The sequence below is a fragment of the Nomascus leucogenys genome, chromosome 12 (genome assembly GCF_006542625.1).
Source record: "Nomascus leucogenys isolate Asia chromosome 12, Asia_NLE_v1, whole genome shotgun sequence".
Lineage (NCBI taxonomy): Eukaryota > Metazoa > Chordata > Mammalia > Primates > Hylobatidae > Nomascus > Nomascus leucogenys.
The window spans coordinates 54,106,736-54,123,863 of NC_044392.1; the positions used below are offsets into that span (position 1 = coordinate 54,106,736).

General features: G+C 43.8%; 1 protein-coding gene and 1 pseudogene across 3 annotated transcripts in view; both read right to left on the reverse strand.

Moving 5' to 3' along the window:
* LOC100585076 overlaps positions 1-17,128 on the reverse strand; it is a 1,278,821-nt pseudogene that overhangs the window by 538,377 nt on the left and 723,316 nt on the right. The window lies entirely within an intron of this gene.
* Positions 1-17,128, reverse strand: part of ACP6 (acid phosphatase 6, lysophosphatidic) — a 41,095-nt gene that overhangs the window by 3,486 nt on the left and 20,481 nt on the right. The window contains exons 9-10 of one of the 2 annotated variants that reach the window (XM_003273219.3): positions 15,403-15,568; positions 14,520-14,720 (exon numbers count right to left, since the gene is read on the reverse strand). In XM_003273219.3, coding sequence (XP_003273267.1) covers positions 14,577-14,720; positions 15,403-15,568 — 310 coding nt within the window. In that variant the 3' untranslated portion in view covers positions 14,520-14,576. Of the gene's footprint in view, positions 1-14,519; positions 14,721-15,402; positions 15,569-17,128 lie in introns of those variants that run through there. The other variant, XM_030824741.1, reaches the window with a different exon arrangement.

Consider the following 17,128-nt stretch of genomic DNA (forward strand, 5'->3'; position numbering starts at 1 on the left):
GCGATGCAGTGGAGAGTAAAGGGTGAAGCAAAGACAGCTGTGAAGGAAGAACCCCTAAGACTTCATTGGATAATGGGGGCAATCATTGGAGAAGAGGTAGGAATCAAACATGATGTGGTGATTTTGAGACTGAGAAGCTGAAAGAAAGGTAGAATCGTGGTGTTGGAAGGGGCCACCCTACTGCCCTAAGTATCCCTGACAGGTGGTCAGCACCTCCACTTGAGCCATCCGATAATAGGAGGCCATTCTATTGAACGTCATTAGCTCTAATATTTAGAAAATTCTGCCGCCTAATGAATCAGGCTTCTTTTAGCTTTTTGCCCATTAGTCCCAATTCTGACTGTAGGAGTAAATACAGAATAAGAGCAGTCCTTCTTTTTCATCCCAGCCCTTCAGATAGCTGAAAACAGTTATTACTTCCCTCCTAATTTTCTTTTTCCCAAGCTAAATGCCCTGGTCCATCAATCAAGACCAATGAGATCAGGTTTTGAGTTCCCTAACTGCCCTCATAGTTTTATCTTGTTTTATCACAGTTTACACATACCTTGAAAGAAGAAATAAAGTGTTTGGTGCCCCAGTACTATCTGATCAGGAGAGAGCACAGTGAGACTATTACTTTCTTTTATCTGAGCACAGTTTCACTAATAGGCAAAAGTTTCTCTTTTTTTAACTGCTATGGAGTTATATTGGAATTTTAGGAAATGAAAACCTCAAGATCTTTTTCATGTAAAAAAAGTCATCACTCCTAATCCTGTGTAATATTTTGCTTATTTTTATCCTATATTTAGAATTCTAGTTATTCCTATTTAATTTCAATATTCATTCTGATCTGTTGTTCCACAATCTTAAAGTCCTTAGAAACTTATTCTAACAATCTTTATATTGGTTCTAACTTTTCTATCAAAAGCAAAGCTGGTAATATTTTCATCAAAGTGATATAAGAACCCAGGATAAAGACCTGGAGCTCATAACTGAGGTGCTTTTTTCACCCATTTTAAAAAATTGCAGTAAAAAATACATAGCAAAAAATTGACCATTTTAACCATTTTTAAGTATACATTAATGTGTTGTGGCATTACGTACATTCACATTGTTGTGCAATCATAATCGCCATCCATCTCCATAACTTTTTCATCATGTAAAATTCTAACTTTTTACCCATTAAACAGTAACTCCCCATTTCTCCCTCTGAAGTTTTTGAGGAATTGCCATACTGTTGTCCACAAGGGCTGCACCATTTTGCATTCTCACTAAGAATGTACAAGGGTTCCAATTTCTCTACATTCTTATCAACATTTATTATTTTTGTTTGTTTTCTCATTGTGGTTTTGGTTTGCATTTCTCTGATGAGTGACGTTGGGCATCTTTCCATGCGCTTACTGGCCATTTGTGTATCCTCCATGGAGAAATGTGTATTCAAGTCCTTGGCCTGTTTTTTGATGAGGATTTTTGGTGGTGGTTGTGTTGTAGGAGTTCTTTAAATCTTCTGGATATTAATTCCTCATCAGATAAATGATTTTCAAATATTTTCTCCCATTCCATGGGCTGCCTTTTCACTCTGTTGATTGTGTCCTTTGATGCCTAAAAGTTTTTTTTTTTTAATTTTGATAAAATCCAACTTATCTATGTTTTCTTTCCTTGCCTGGGCTTTTGGTATCATATCCAAGAAATCATTGTGAAATACAATGTCATAAAGCTTTTCCCCTGTGTTCTCTTCTAAGACTTTACAGTTAGAGCTAATCTTTAGAGTGACATCAATTCAGAAATTTTTAAATGTTTTAAATATACTTGTGTGATCACTTATAATTCCAGCTCTTATCATCCAGCTCACATTCTCCATCTACCTATTGACTAATTGGCTCTTTGATTGATTCATCAGTCTCTACAAGGTTAGGAACTGTGTATGCAGCAGTGAACTGGTCAGGAGTGGTCCCACCCTGAGCTCATCAAGCCCAGAGTCTATTGAAGAAGTCGAACACTGAATAAGCGATTACAAGCACAGTCATGGCATGAAAGAAAAGGAAGCTGCCCACATTGAAGACAGGGAAGAGCAACCTAAAATATTTTCTCAAATTTCCTGAGAATCTTCTATCTACTGGTCTGTTAACCCAAAGGAGAAAGGAAATAGTTCAGCCAAGTACTGATTCCTAATGATGATTGCTTCTTTCTTTCCTAAGTGCTCACAGACTTTTCCTTTGTTTAAAAGTCCACTCTAGACCAAGGAGCTCTCCAGTCCTTAAATTCTGGAGTCTATCATTTTATGGGTTTTAAAAACTAGGACCACATTTGCCTTTGTATTTTGGTTCTTTGAGACTAGAAATCTGAGAGTATCTTCATTTCTCATAGATTACTGTCTGAAGTGACATCTATAACTTAACTTTATCTACTCCAGGGTATTACCTACCAAAAAGGAAGATCTGAAATTATTAACATCAACCAGGCGCTGTCCTCACTGCTCTAAGGTTTCAATCCCTTCCAGCAATCTTGGGCCATTTGTGGCTTAAAGGTAGATTCTGTTGTTAGGAAAGACTTATTAGGAAAGAGAGGGATTTGAATTTAACTGCTTTCATTTTCTCTCTCTCCTCTATTAAATCTTCTCCTCCAGATGCTGAGCCTGTCTTTTACTTCTTCATTACTTTTTTTTTCTCAGAATACAGCTTAAGAGCCCTTAGCTTCCTCTTCCTGTTCCAATCTTGCCCAAGCTTCTAATATTATCATGAGTAAAAATTGGGGAAGTTGGGGAGAAGTCCTTGTTGGGGTTGAGGGAGTGTTGAGTATGAAGTGATGAAGTGGTGTCTATGTGTGGACAGTTGGAAATAAGAGACAGGGATGAGTGAGCAGTTTGGACTAGCTATGGAGATGCGAATTCCTCCACATGGAGATGAATATAGATTATTTCTCTATGGGAGTGAGAGAATAGAGAGCCAAGTGGAGGGCCAAGAACTCAGTCATGAGGGATTGGCACAGTCCGCAGGCAGGAAGAAGTTCCAGCAAAAGAAACTGAAATTCACAGAACAGGAAGAAAACAGAAATGATCTAGCCCACCTCTCCCATCTAACTGATGAGGAAATGGTTGTCCAGATAAAAATGAATCAGTGACTAAGGCAGCTATGAAAATATAGAGTTGCATAAGTCCTGAGGGGTTGGGGGAGTGGCTTTCAAGAAATAGGAGGTGGTCCGCAGGGCCAAATACTTCTGATCAATCAAAAAAGGTGAGGACACTAAGGATGGTACTTGAAATTGATTAATGTATTGGTCTCCCAGAGTGTAGCTGTGGTAAAGCAGAAGAAAGAGAAACCTAAGCATGCGGGGGAAAGGGTGTAAGTGTGAAAGAGGCAAAGAGATACTCAGTTATACATGCTCAGTAGGTTTGGCAGTACCAGGCAAGAGAAATAGGATGATTAGATAGAAGAAAAATATAAATAAGCAAAGTTTAAGACAACAGAAGTACTACTAATTTAAGACAGAAAGGAAGGAACCAATTGAGTGGGAAGGATTGAGGATGCAAAAGAAGTCCTGCCATCCTTGGCAGGAAGATCACAAGAAGCAGGACAGGAACTGAAGCACAGGTAGCGGTAAGCTTTGGGGAAAGAAAGATACCAGAAGTGAAAGGAGAAGGGTGCCATGTGTGATGAAGCAGATAAAGCAAAGAGACGAAGGGACACGTCCTGGAAGCCAGACGTGCAGATATGGAAGGAAAACATGCTGATCCTCAGGTCAAAGGTGAAAGTTTGAGTCCTGCCTCTGCCTCTCCCTGGATATTTGACTTTGATCTCCTTGAGCTGGCTGCTTCACATTTGGATGTCATAGGCTTTTTGCGAAACTGATATCAGACAACATGTGTGTATGCCTAGTATGAGATATCAGAGCATTTTTGAGAGATGCCTTAGGCTGTAATGCAAAAAGATATGAAATGGCTGCTCTGGTAAATTAGAAAGCTCACAAGATACACCAGCTGGGCAGTAAGAGGGTTCTAGCTGAAGCAGAAAATCATGATTCTTCTTTCAGAAGGGACACCCAGGGACCCCTCTTGCTGCCCTCCTGGGCACTGAACGGTAGCACAGAAAAGCCATGGAGAAAGAAGCACCACAGTGGAAATTCCATGATGGGATGGTGGTGGCCACAGCAGGAAGGCATTTTCAAGAGCTACTAATCCCTGGAGTCCCCAAGCCCAGCCAGCCCAAGGTGGGGATAACAGCAACACTTTAATAGGGTTACACTGGGGTCACCAGATTCTCAAGCACTTCTCTCCTCCTGCTTTTAAAGTTCAGAATCATCTAATTAGAGGACCAAACTCCATCCCTGACCACATGAAAAGCAAAATGAGGCCTGACTCTGACTCAAACTGTTCACAGAGAATGAAGGATGCTGTGGAATCCTAGAACTTCAGATTCTCATGGTAGGCAGGGACTGGCCCGTGTGTGACCCTCTACAATACTTTGGCTAAATGCCAGTGTAAGCTTATAATCCTCTAGTAAAAGAACCCTGTAAGGTAGCCCAATTCATCCATGGTCAGCTCTGATTATTTCAAAGATTTTCCTTATGTTGATCTCAAGTCTATACATCCCTGCAACTTATACAATACTGTTCTGCGTGTGGTCCTCAGTGCCCACACAAATCAAATATTTGATATGCCCTCTGTCTCTTTGATCCCTTCCTCTTGATGGTCTTTCTCCAGTTGACAAGCTTGTCTAGCTCTGCTATCAAGTCTGGCTCTCAGATCTGAGCACAGTTCCCTGGCTGTGCTCTGAACTGTACAGGGTGGAAAATCACTTCCTTCATTCCAGTATCAGGATAGCCATTGCACATTTAGGATTTTGAGGAACACATCATACTATTGATTCACACTGAACAAATCCCTCACTAAAACTCCTCTTCAGTTGTGGGCAACTGATTTTGAGGCCCCAAGATCAGAACTCTGCATTTGTCTCCATTAAGTTTCATCTTAAAACATTTGGCCTAGGATCTAAAACTGGTATCAGTACAAACATATCTAAGACATCTATCATTTATTCATTCATTCAATTAGTCATCCAGTAAGTGATTTTCCCCAGTTGTAGGTCTTCAGTAAATGTGGCCAGTCTGCACCCTGTATCTTTACTCAGTTGTATTTTATGCAAATCTTTGAAAAAAACGTGTCCAACAGGGCAAAGGCCTATCATACAACATGGAACACTTCCCTGAAGAACAGCTGACCACTGAATTAGTTTCTTTATTAATTCAGCAAATTTATTCAGTAAGTACAAATTGAGTCCCTACTACATGCCAGGTCATGATCTACAGATAGCATCCAGCATATTCACTGCATACAGCAGTGAACCAACCAGACAAGGTTCCTGCTTTTTGCAGAGAAGGTTACAGGGGATAATAAACACTTAAAAACAAATAATCGCTAATATTTTTTAGCTTGCGTATGTGCCAGCCATTGTTCTAAATGCTTTATGTGTTTATTCCTCACAAAGCCTTATGAGGTAAGTACTCTTCTTGTTCCCATTTTATAGATTAAAATGCAGAGAAGTTGTTACTTGCTCAAGGTCATATGGATCCTAAAGGATGGAGCATCAACCTGGGTAGTCTATCTGCAGAGCCTGTGTGTTTAACCACTGGGCTTCTACTGTGTCTCTGTAGAAATAAACACTCAGTTAAATATATATGTATACACATATATTCCCACGTGAGAGAGGGTGGTATTTAAGCTGAGATCTAAAATGACAAGAGGGGGCCAACTCCTTGAGATCCGGGGGGAGAGCAAAAGGGAGTGTGGTAGAGGATGAGGCTGGAGAGGTGGGCAGGGGGCCCATTCCATGAGGCCTTGTATAGCAGGGATTGGGGCTCCAGTAATTTAACCAGTGGTGAACATGCCCAGTTGCTTCAGTATCCAGCCCATACATACCCATCTTGTCCACAAATATATTGTGAACAATTTCCTTTCCTGATCCCCATACATGATCAAAGGACATTCCCTTTATACTCCAAACCATTACCTTCCAGTCTTCACCATCAGTGTGGCACAGAAAAATACACTGGTCTGTTTTTGCTTTTGTTTTTGTTTTTTTGAGACAGAGTCTTGCTCTGTCACCCAGGCTAGAGTGCAGTGGCATGAACACGGGCCACCACAGCCTTGACTTCCCAGGCCCAAGTGATCCTCCCACCTCAGCCTCATGAGTAGCTGAGACTACAGGCACTTGCCACCATGTAAAGCTAAATTTTAAATTTTTTGTAGAGATGAGGTTTTGCCATGTTGCTCGAACTCCTGGGCTCAAGCGATCCTCTGACCTCAGCCTCTCAGATTGCTAGGATTACAGGTGTGAGCCACCTGGCCAAGATGTACAATCGCAGTTCAGAATCCATTAAATCTCCATGGTGCTATATGACTTCCGCCAAGCCACAGGCTCTGATCTTCAGTTTCCAGGGATATGTCCCCATTGTTCTATAATGTTACCTTACTCCTAGAACTGAACCCCTGAGGTATTCAGCATTTTGGAATTTTTGACCTAGAGAACAACCATTCCTTCAACCTTTCCCCTTCCTGATCTCTTCCATCCTTCTCTGTGCAAGGCCCAGGTAAGCTGTGCCTACCTTTATGCAGCTGGCTTCAGTTACTAACAGCTCCAGGGACTGCTCTTTCATCTCCCAAAAGCCCTGCTGGTTTGACCCCATCAAGTTCTACTTACCCAAGTGTTATACAACCCTCCCCTTAATTACACACTCAATCAGTTCCTCCCAAGCTCAGCAATTTGTGGTCTCTGGGCATCCCCCAGCTGCTTTTCCGGAGGTAGCTCCCAGGCTGGGTCCTGGCAAGCCTCTGAAGCACTGCTTGGGTTTTTAAGGCCACGGTGCCCAGAGTTGAAAGCCTTGCTGCTATTTCACACTCTGTTTCCTTCCAAATTAATTCTCTGATGAATACTGTCCTTTGCAGTGATTCAGTGCAGGCCATTTCCTTACATCTTTTCCTTACCTTTGAGACTTTTAATCTCTCTCAAATCCGGATTTTCTTTTGTGAAAGGCTTGCCTCAGACAAAAATGCCCTGCTTTCCTACCAATATAAACAGCTCTACTAACACTGGCCCCAGCCTCCCGGCACACTCCCTTTACTGGTTGACTTAGCTGTACCTTTGATTTCAAAGCACACATACTTGCCTTCTCTAAAAATCTCTGTATAACACAGAGCGACTCAAACTTCTTGGCTTACAATAAGCTGCTAGACCCTAGTTCCCTTAAGCCCCAATTACAAGAAGATGTAGGTTCAAAATTTGTATCTGAGGAGGTAGCGCCTTCCATACCCTTTCATATGGTTATTTTGCTTACATCCCCCGCCCCCACCCCCAGCAGATAGTATCACCATCCTTCCATGTGGATAAACAGAAACTCTGCCATGCTAAAGGAGTTGCCCAAGGTCACAGGGCCCAGTAAAGTGGTAAAACTGGAATCCAAATCCTTGGCTCTTATCTCCAAGGTAGGTGCTTCTTTCAGCATCCTTCCTGTGGCTTAAACACCCCTAAAAACAGCCTAGTCTTCAGCCACCAAGATCTTGCCACCCAGGGGCAATCCATGTAGGTCCAGGCACCCACTGCCCACAGCCCTGAGGAATGCTCTGGAGGAGCCACAAAGAGGATCCTCTGGCATAGCAGGAGCAATGGCTTATATTTGTGTAACTTTTCACATTAGGAAGTGCTTTCCATACCTAATCTACGTGATTCCTAAGATAATTCCATGAGGGAGATGCTATATTAGAATCCCATTGCACAAATAAAGATATACAGGCTTATCAACAGGAAGTTAATGGACTTGCCCAAAGTCACACAGGTAGTAGGTACAGAGCAGGACTTGAATTCAGAGCACATGACTCCAAGATCAGTGGTCTCTTGAGTTCTCAGACATGGTGACTGTGGGCCACTGCCCCCCTCCCAATTTCTTCAGGAAAAGGTACATTTTATTTAAAGGCCAAATGGAGAGCGGAATCCTGAGAAGACCAGCTTTTTACTGGGGAAAGTGTTTTTCAGTTCTCTGCAGCCAGCCTTAGACAGGGGTCAGGTTTTTCGAGGCTGGCAGGGTGGACTGGGAGGGGCCGGGCTGCGAAGTCCCATTGGCCACTAGAGGGCAGGGTCTGAACAGAGCACACAGCCGTCTCCCCGGGGAATTCCCCACCCAGCAGAAGAGACTCATCGCTGCCTAGCAGCCCCAGGACACGCTCTAGCCCAAAGCTGGAGAATGATCCCTTCCTGGCATGTAGTAGACAGGGTAGGTGCCCTTAGCCCACCCCTCCCCCCACAGCCCGCCCAGCCTCCTCTGCAGGTAGATGGCGGTGCCCTAGAGGATTCCAGCTGAGGAAAAGGGGTGCCAGGTGCCACTGACAAAGACCTGAGTTTCCTACAATGAAAATAAACAGGTCAGCACGCCAGGTCCTGGTGCTTTGAGGACTAGAGGAGGGTGGGACGGGAACTCTCTCCTCCTCCCTCTTCAGTTGGGCCCTTCAGGGTTTCTGTCCCCTTGCTGTAGTTTTCAACGATCCACGTGGAACTAACTGTTACAGGGGAATAGGCACACGGCAGTGGAGGGTCTTGTCTAATGACAGTCCTTCATCCCAGGGACTGCCAGAGCCAAGAGCTCTGTAAGATAAGCCACGAGGCCCTCGGGAGGAGCTATCAGGGGAGCCGCAGATGAAGTCGGCCTTCCCTGGCAAGCCTGGCTCTCCTCCGTCCTGGGAAGCCTTTCACTTTGCCATACACGGGTGAGAGCCTCCTGTGGGAATTCTTTAAACCTCAACAGCAACCTGAGGCCTCTTAGAGAAAGGAGTCAACGCAGGGACAGGTTAGGAATTTATGCAGAGCTTTTCACACCCTATTTTCCATCCTCAGGACAAATCATCAGCTAGATAAACATTAACTTCCCCGCTTTATAGTTGGGAAAATGGAAGCTCAGAGAAATTAAGTGACATGCCCACAGTCACACAACTGGTGAGTGAGGGAGCCAGGGTTCTGTACAAATCTCCTGCACACACAGGCACAGTGCCCCAGGAAGGGCAGGCGGAGACGGGGCGCTGCCTGCAGAGGAGCATCCCCAAAGGCTCCCTTGGCTTGCGAAACCTACCACAGTTAAGAATCTCGTGGGAAGTGAGATGAAAGAGAAAAGGGAAAATAAGAATACTTGAAGGCACTTATACGTTTCCTTAATTAATTCTCACAACAACCCTAATTAGTACGTATCATTATGCCCATTTTTACATAAGAGGAAAAACAGGCTCAGAAACACCCCTCCAAGGGTTGCAAAGAAATAAATACGCTGTCAGCATTTGAACCCAGCGAAAGCCTTGGTGTTGTCCTTTACTCCATGCTTCCCTCTAGTGGTGAGTGGAAGGAGAGTGCATAGAAGCCACCTGGGTGCCAACAGAAAAGAGTTAAGTCTTAGCGTTCTGAACTCATTTATTCATTCAGTAAATCTTTGCTGAGGTCCACTTTGTACAGTCTCTGTACTTGGTTCTAGAAATACAATAAAAGACAAGACAAACAACCTTCTATTGAAGGACAAACAGAAACACGGGAGGCCTAGAGATAATTGGATTAGACAGGAAAAGGGAGTGTGTGTCAGGGATCAGGTGATGGAAAAATGTGTGCCAAGGTAAAGAGGCCAGAGAAGTGCGATTTCCTTTTTTTTTAAAACATACTATAGGTCTGGCTAGGGAGATATGTGAGGGGTGAAGCTGGAGAGGTAGGCAGGGGCCAGGTCTCAGGAGGTGATGGAAAGCAAGTGAGGGTATGGCCCATTAGGAAGCCACTGTGGTAACCTAGGAGGGTGGCCTTGGGCCCCAGAGAGAAGTGACAGAGGGGATGTGTCATTCAAATGTCCAAGTGTCTGAGCACTGGCATGCACTAGGCACTATTCCAGGTGCTGGGGACACATCAGTGAACAAGAGCAAATCTGCCTTCATGGAGCTTCCATTTTAGTCAGGGAAATAAGCATATAGATACACAAATATGTAATATCCAGCACTGATAAATATCGGAGGGCAGGGGAAAGACAGGACAAAGTGTATTCATTTGCTAGGGCCTGCCATAGCAAAGTGTCACAGACTAGGTGGCTTAAACAACAGAAATTTATTTCCTCACAGTGCTAGAGGCTAGAAGTCCAAGATCATGGTGTCAGCAGCATTGGTTTCTTCTGAAGCCTCTCTCCTTGGATTGTAGATAGTCATCTTCCCTCTGTGTCTGTGTCCTCATTTCCTCTTCTTATAAGGATTCCAGTCATATTGGATTACAGCCCACCCATATGACCACATTTACTTTACCTCTTAAAAGGCCCTATCTCCAAATACATTACACCTGAGGTACATTCAGTCCTCAACATCATTGATAGGTTATTGGAAACTGTAGCTTTAAGTAAAACAACATATTAGAGAACCAACTGTTTTGCTCATCAGTGTTACAAGGCAACGATGTTGAACAAAACACAATGTTATTCAAGGACCTGCTATATGTCCTTTCACTGAAAGTCGGCATTTCCAAGAGCCTATTGATAGCATCAAGTGAGGACTTACTGTACTAGGGGTTAAGATCTCAACATATGGATTTAGGGGGGACACAATTCAGCCCATGACAGAAGGTGGCAGAGTGTACCTAAGGCAGGAGGTAGAAGGAGGGCAAGGAGGGCCTCTCTGAGATGACAGTGAGCTGAGATCTGAATGGAGAGACGGAGCCAGCCACGCAAATGTCTAGGAGAGCATTCCAGGCACAGGAACAACTTGTGCTCACCCCGAGGTGAGGACATGGCTCAGGGCTACTTGGCATACTCCATCTTCAAGGATAGTAAGAATGGGATGGGATGATGGGAAAAAGGGAGATGTTAGTCAAAAGGTACAAAGTTTCAGTTAAACAGGAGAAATAAATCTTTGTGATCTAGGGCACAGCATGGTGACCATAGTTCATAACAGTATACTGTTGTCTTAGTCCATTTTGTGTTGCTATAACAGAATACCACTGATGAGGTAATTTGTAATGAACAGAAATTTATTCTCTCACAGTTCTGGAAGCTGAGAAGTCCAAGATCAAGGCACCAGCAGGTTAGGGCCTGGTCTCTCTGCTTCAAAGATGGTGCCTGTTGCTGCATCCTCCAGAGAGGAGGAACACTTTGTCATCATATGGCAGAAAAGCAAAAGAGAAGGAAGCCATTCCTGCAAGCCCTTTTTATAATGGCATTAATCCATTAAACATCCCCATTAGGCTCCACCTCCCAGTAACATTGTACTGGGCACTAAGTGTCAACATAAAATTTAGAGAAGGCAAAAGCACTCAAACCACAGCGACTGTACCCCTGAAAACTACTAAAGAGTATATCTTAAACATTTTCACCACAAGAAAGTGATGAGTAGATGAAGTGATGGATATGTTAATTAGCTTGATTTAATCATTCCCTCATGCATACATATATCAAAACATCACATTGTACTCCATAAATATACACAATTATTATCTGTCAACTAAAAAGAAAGTAAAAAGTTTTTATTACAAAAAAAGCAGAAGAATGGTAAGATGGCTAGTATGGCTGGGGTGCAGTGAGATGTCATAGGACCGCGAGGGCATTATGACTGGCCCTTAGTTTGAGATGAGAAACCAATGGGGAATTTAGAGCATAAGAGTGGCATGATCTGACTTTGTTTTAAAAGCAACACTGTGTTGAGAATAGATGGGCAGAGATGGGAAGGGCAGAAACAGGAAGACTAGTTATGAGGCCTTTGCAATAATCCAGGTAAAAGATGACACTGGGACTAAGACAGTAGCAATGGAGGTCTTGGGACATGGTCAATTCTGGATATAGTTTGAAGAGAGATACAACAGGAGTTGCTGATGTAGTAGAGGTAGGATATGAGAAAAAGAGGGGAGTCAAGGGCAGTTCTAAAGTTCTTGGCCAAAGCAACAGGGTGAATGGTGGTGCCATTTACCTAGATGGGAAAGCCTGTGGAAGGAGTAAGTTTGAAAAGGCACAGAAATTGAGAGTTTATTGTGGACAATGGGAAGTTTGATACCTGTTGTATATCTTAAACATCCACATAGAGACATTGATTAGACTGTTGGAAATGAGACTAGAATTCACACGGAAAGGTCTAGGTTGAAGGTATAAATTTAGGAGACATTGTGTAAATATTTAAAACTGGAAATTCTTTTTTTTTTTAGATGTTATTTCGCTCTTGTTGCCCGGGCTGGAGTGCAATGGCGCGATCTTGGCTCACCACAACCTCCGCCTCCTAGGTTGAAGTGATTCTCCTGCCTCAGCCTCCCAAGTAGCTGGAATTATAAGCACATTGTACTCCATAAATAGACACACAAATATACAGCCTTCCGAGTAGCTAGGATTACATCACATTGTACTCCATAAATATAATAATTTTATAAAAATGTAATAATTTTTGTATTTTTAGTAGAGACAGGTTTAGTGGACACAGGGTTTTGCCATGTTGGCCAGGCTGGTCTCGAACTCCTGGCCTTAGGTGATCTGCCTGCCTTGGCCTCCCAAAGTGCTGGGATTACAAGCGTGAGCCACCATGCCCAGCCTCAAACTGGAAATTCTTGAGATCCCCTAGTGGGTGAGTGTAGGGGAAAAAGTGAAAAAAAGGTCCAAGGAGTAAGCCCTGGGACACCCCAACACTTACAGATTAGAAAAAGGTAGATTCAGCAGCAACAAAGTCGAGAAACTGGAGGAAAACCAAGAAAGCATTTGTCGAAGCCAGTGAAGGAAATAGTCAAGGAATACTGATGAGAAGCTTAGTAAGAAGAATGAAAACTGGCTATTGGATTTACCACACAAAGGCTATTGATGATTTTGACAAGAGCAGTTTCCATGGAGTGGTGGGGGTGAATACTTAATTGTAGCTGGTTCATGAGAGAACTGGAAGGGAAGAATCAGAGGTAGCAACTCTTTTGAGGAGTTCTGCTATAAAGGGGAGAAGGAAAAGAGAACAGCAGTTCAAAGATGCAGAGAAAAAAGTTTAAGACAGGAGATTTTACAGCATATTTGTATTGCTAATAGAATAACTGGTCAGGAAAAAAAATTGACAATCCAGAAAAAAGATACTAGGAGTCAATGTAAAGCTAGAGGGTTGGGCTTGGATAGGAATAGGGTTGGTTCATTCTTAGTAAGAGGGAGGCTATAAAAGCACCAATGCAACTGGGTTAGCAGATTTGGTGGTTGGGTATTGGGAGATATCAAAGTTTTCTTCTGATCTCTTTTAGATTCTTAGTAAAATAAGAAATACAGCAACCAGCGGACTGAGGATGGGAAGGGGATACTGAAGATTGAGGATAGAGATATGTGAATAGATTAAAGAAATAAACAGGTAGTATTGATAAAACTTAACTGATTAGACACAGGAAAATGTGAGACAAAGAAAACAAAGACAGATTTCTGATTTGGCAACTGGGTGGATAGTGGAGGTGTCTTTCATTCAGATAGGGAAGTGTGTGGGAGAAGCAGGTCTGGGAGGAGGGGGGTTTGATTCTAACATGCAAAGTTTTGTGCCAGTGAAATCCAAGTGGATAAAAGTGTCTGAAGCTCAGAAGAGAAACCTGAGCTTGAGATATCTCAGCTCCCTGATCTGGAAGTTGTCAATATTAAGATAGTAGGAAGTGGAGAGGCTTTTGTGGTTGCTGTTTTCTCTGAGAGGTAAAGGGACTGGTGGTTTGAAATCAGAGAAGGGTTGAAATAGATTCTGGAGAAGAACGGGAACATTGACAAGGAGATGGGGGATCATCAGGTACTCTTAGGGGGCACAGTTAAAGGTGGAGCTCTTATGTTGAGTAGTTCCAGCCTTGCCATTGCAGAGCCCTGGGGCCCACATTTGTTTCTGGAACTAAAACCACCAGGGGCCCAGTGTCCTTCCTGCTTCTTCCTGCTGAGTCTCCACATCAGGGTTCCATCTTACCACCCAGCAACGTTCCCTGACCTTGAAGCCTATCCTTTACCTAAACGCAACACGCTTTCCTTCTTGCTTTCCTGGTTAACTCCTACCCACCTTTCTCTACTGAGATCAGGCCAGGACTTTCTCAGAAACCTTCCTTGACTGTTCCCCACATCCCCTGCCACATGAGAAGGAAGTTTCTTCTCTATACCCAAAAAGCCCCTCAAATACCTATTACAGCATAAAACATACAGCACTGTATCACTGATTTACTCAGCTGCCTCTCCCACTGGACTGCGACAACTTGAGGGCAGAATGTTTTCACCTTTATAATGATCACTACTTAGTAGGTAGCTCAATACATGTGAAATTAATATAGGAGAAAAGAACTAAAGTCCAAAACCAACACAATTCTACAGGGTCATGATGTCCCCAGCCCATGTCACACACAGATGCTTCTAACCTTAGAAACCAACTCACAAAATAGAGAAATATCCTTTTGGTCTCAATATTATACCCCTTTTCCTTTCAGGAAGAAATCTTAGTAAACTCACAGAAAGGAAATATCCTTACCTTATATTAAAGTACATTACCCCTTGCTCTCTCCTCTTCCCAAACACACAAAGCAGGAGGCATTGTATAAAGGCACTTTATTTTAAAATCAACACATCCTGCTTGTATAAATCAGTTACTCTCCATTTCCAACTTCCATCACCTGAGTTTGAGAGCAGAGTGCGTAGTATTTTTCTGGGCTTAAGGTATAAACTGACATGGCATTCAAGAACATGTCCAGCGGGCAGAGCCCATCAGGGCAACCTCTCGGCACCTGCTCCTGCAGAAGAAACATAACTCAGCAGGTCCACCGAGGATCCTGTCCTTCTGCTATTTCCAGCTAAGCCCAGAGATCTGAGAGTCTCTGATCCATGTGGTATACATGTGCATACATATTACAGATAGGAAGGCCCCACTACCCAGTGAGCTTCCAGAATAAAAGCACTATGCTCTGCTTGTAAAAGTCACTCAAAAAGTGTTGAATTGACTGGGAAGAAACAGTCGAGTTACATCCCTGAGCTGGGAGAACCAACAGGCTCATCCCTGGGGCGTGCTCTGGCCTCTGCCCTGGACCCCAGCCCTGAGGAAGCAGCCGACACCACGGGTGCTAACAGGAGCACACATCACCTCCCAAAGATACCATCAACAATCTCCAAAACAGGTCTCACAGCCAGGAGGCTATATCCTGACAGGGACACTCAGGAGAAGACGAGGGGGACCCTGTTCCTAGAAGGAGTCTGTAACAGAACTGGGATAAGGCCCAAGCCCCATCCTGCCACCATCTGTCAAGTTCTGCCTGACCCCTGGGTCATAGCCAGGAGTTCCCCTATAGGATTCAGACAGCTGACTGTGCCAAGGGAGACTCCACTGGGCCTGAGGAGGGAGACTTGGTGCTAACTCAGGTGGGTGGGTTTTGCAGGAGGGTGCCTCACCACCACCCAACCCCACCTCAGGGGTATTACCTTCCCGTGGTAATAGAGCTGCACAAACCACTCCTTAGATTCCAGGTGCTGGTAGAGTTCCATGGTCAGGTCAACGGCAAACGGTGGCCATTTGTGGTCAAAAATCCCCAGGGTCATTAAGAGCGGTATGAAGGTCACATCATGAGCCGCATAGAGATACAGCTTTCTGCAAGAGGAAACAGCTCTCCACAATTCTCTACCTCAGGACTCTGAAGGTCAGGATGTGGCCTGCCTCCTTTATGTAAGACACACTTGCCTCAGAAACCAGGTGACATCTAGAAATCAGCTGAGCCTGGTATAAAAGTCCTTTGCAGTAGATCATGGCAAGAACCCTTGTTCCCACTCCCCGTATCTTCATGAGGAGGGTCCCCGCCGGAGAAACTCTCCTGGCCTCCTCCTTGCCACCTACTCACTCCTCCCTGGTGAGTTTCAAAAAAGAAACTGAGCATGTGTGGCTTAGGCCCTACCTCTCTTCTCTCTTTAGGTCCTGCCAGCCTACATGAATGCCCTTCCTACTCACAGCCATGGGATGAGTTTAGTAGGGCTCCTTGTTGGAGAAGCTTGAAGTTTTGGGGTATTAAGTTTATTTCAAAATAATATTCATAAGCCCATTTGGCCCTCAGCACATTCTCCAAATGGCTTTAATCTGTAATAAGAATGCCATTTTAATCTACATCTGCCTGACACCAGTATCCATCTCTTAGGAAAGGCCAAGGATTTTATTTATGGACCCCCATCCTAGAAGACTAGCATTGGATCCTGTGATGTTCTAAAGATCCAAGGCAGAAGGTGGCAAGGTGGCAAAAGCCAGAAAAAATGTACTATCATTGCAGGTACTGTGAAGGACAGGAAATGGCAATCACAGGATTTGCTATTACAAATCTTGGCCCAAAGTTCCTGTTTCAACTCACTGTCCCCTATTCCTCTTACGCCATCGTGAGTTTCTAGCTGTAATAGCACAACAGTGCTTCTCCAAAATTCAGGTGAATATCAGTCACCTGGGGATCTTGTTAAACTGCAGATGCTGATTCAGTAGATCAGGCTGGAGCCTGAGAATCTGATGAGTTCTTGGGCAACAGTGAAGCTGTTTTTCTGCAGAACGCACTTAGCAAGTGCCTAGGACACATAATATTCCACAGCCGTAGTCCCAACCTTGGATTCAAGGCTCCAAAAGTGGCAATGGAGGCTCATGAGCCACTTCCAACATTTTTTTTTTTTTTGAGACAGAGACTCGCTCTGTCCCCAGGCTGGAGTGCAGTGGTGTGATCTTGGCTAACTGCAACCTCCGCCTCCCGGGTTCAAGCAACTCTCCTGACTCAACCTCCTGAGTAGCTGAGACTAAAGGTGCGTGCCACTATGCCCAGATAATTTTTGTATTTTTGGTAGAGCAGGTTTTCACCATGTTGGCCAGGATGTTTTCAATCTTCTGACCTCGTGATCCACTCGCCTTGGCCTCCCAAAGTGCTGGGATTACAGGCGTGAGCCGCTGCACCCTGTCACTTCCAACATTTTTAAATGCCTTATGGATATCATACCTTCTTTACACTCATGAAAGTGGTTCAAACTACACAATCCATTAAGCAATTATCTTTGTTTTGGACTATTATCATATCAAATCAGTGTGACATCATAATTGGCTACTGTTTGACATATCTTCAATTAATAAAAAAAAAAGAGAGAGAAAGCAAAAATAAAAATTTCAAAACGTAGTAGGAGGGGTGCAGCA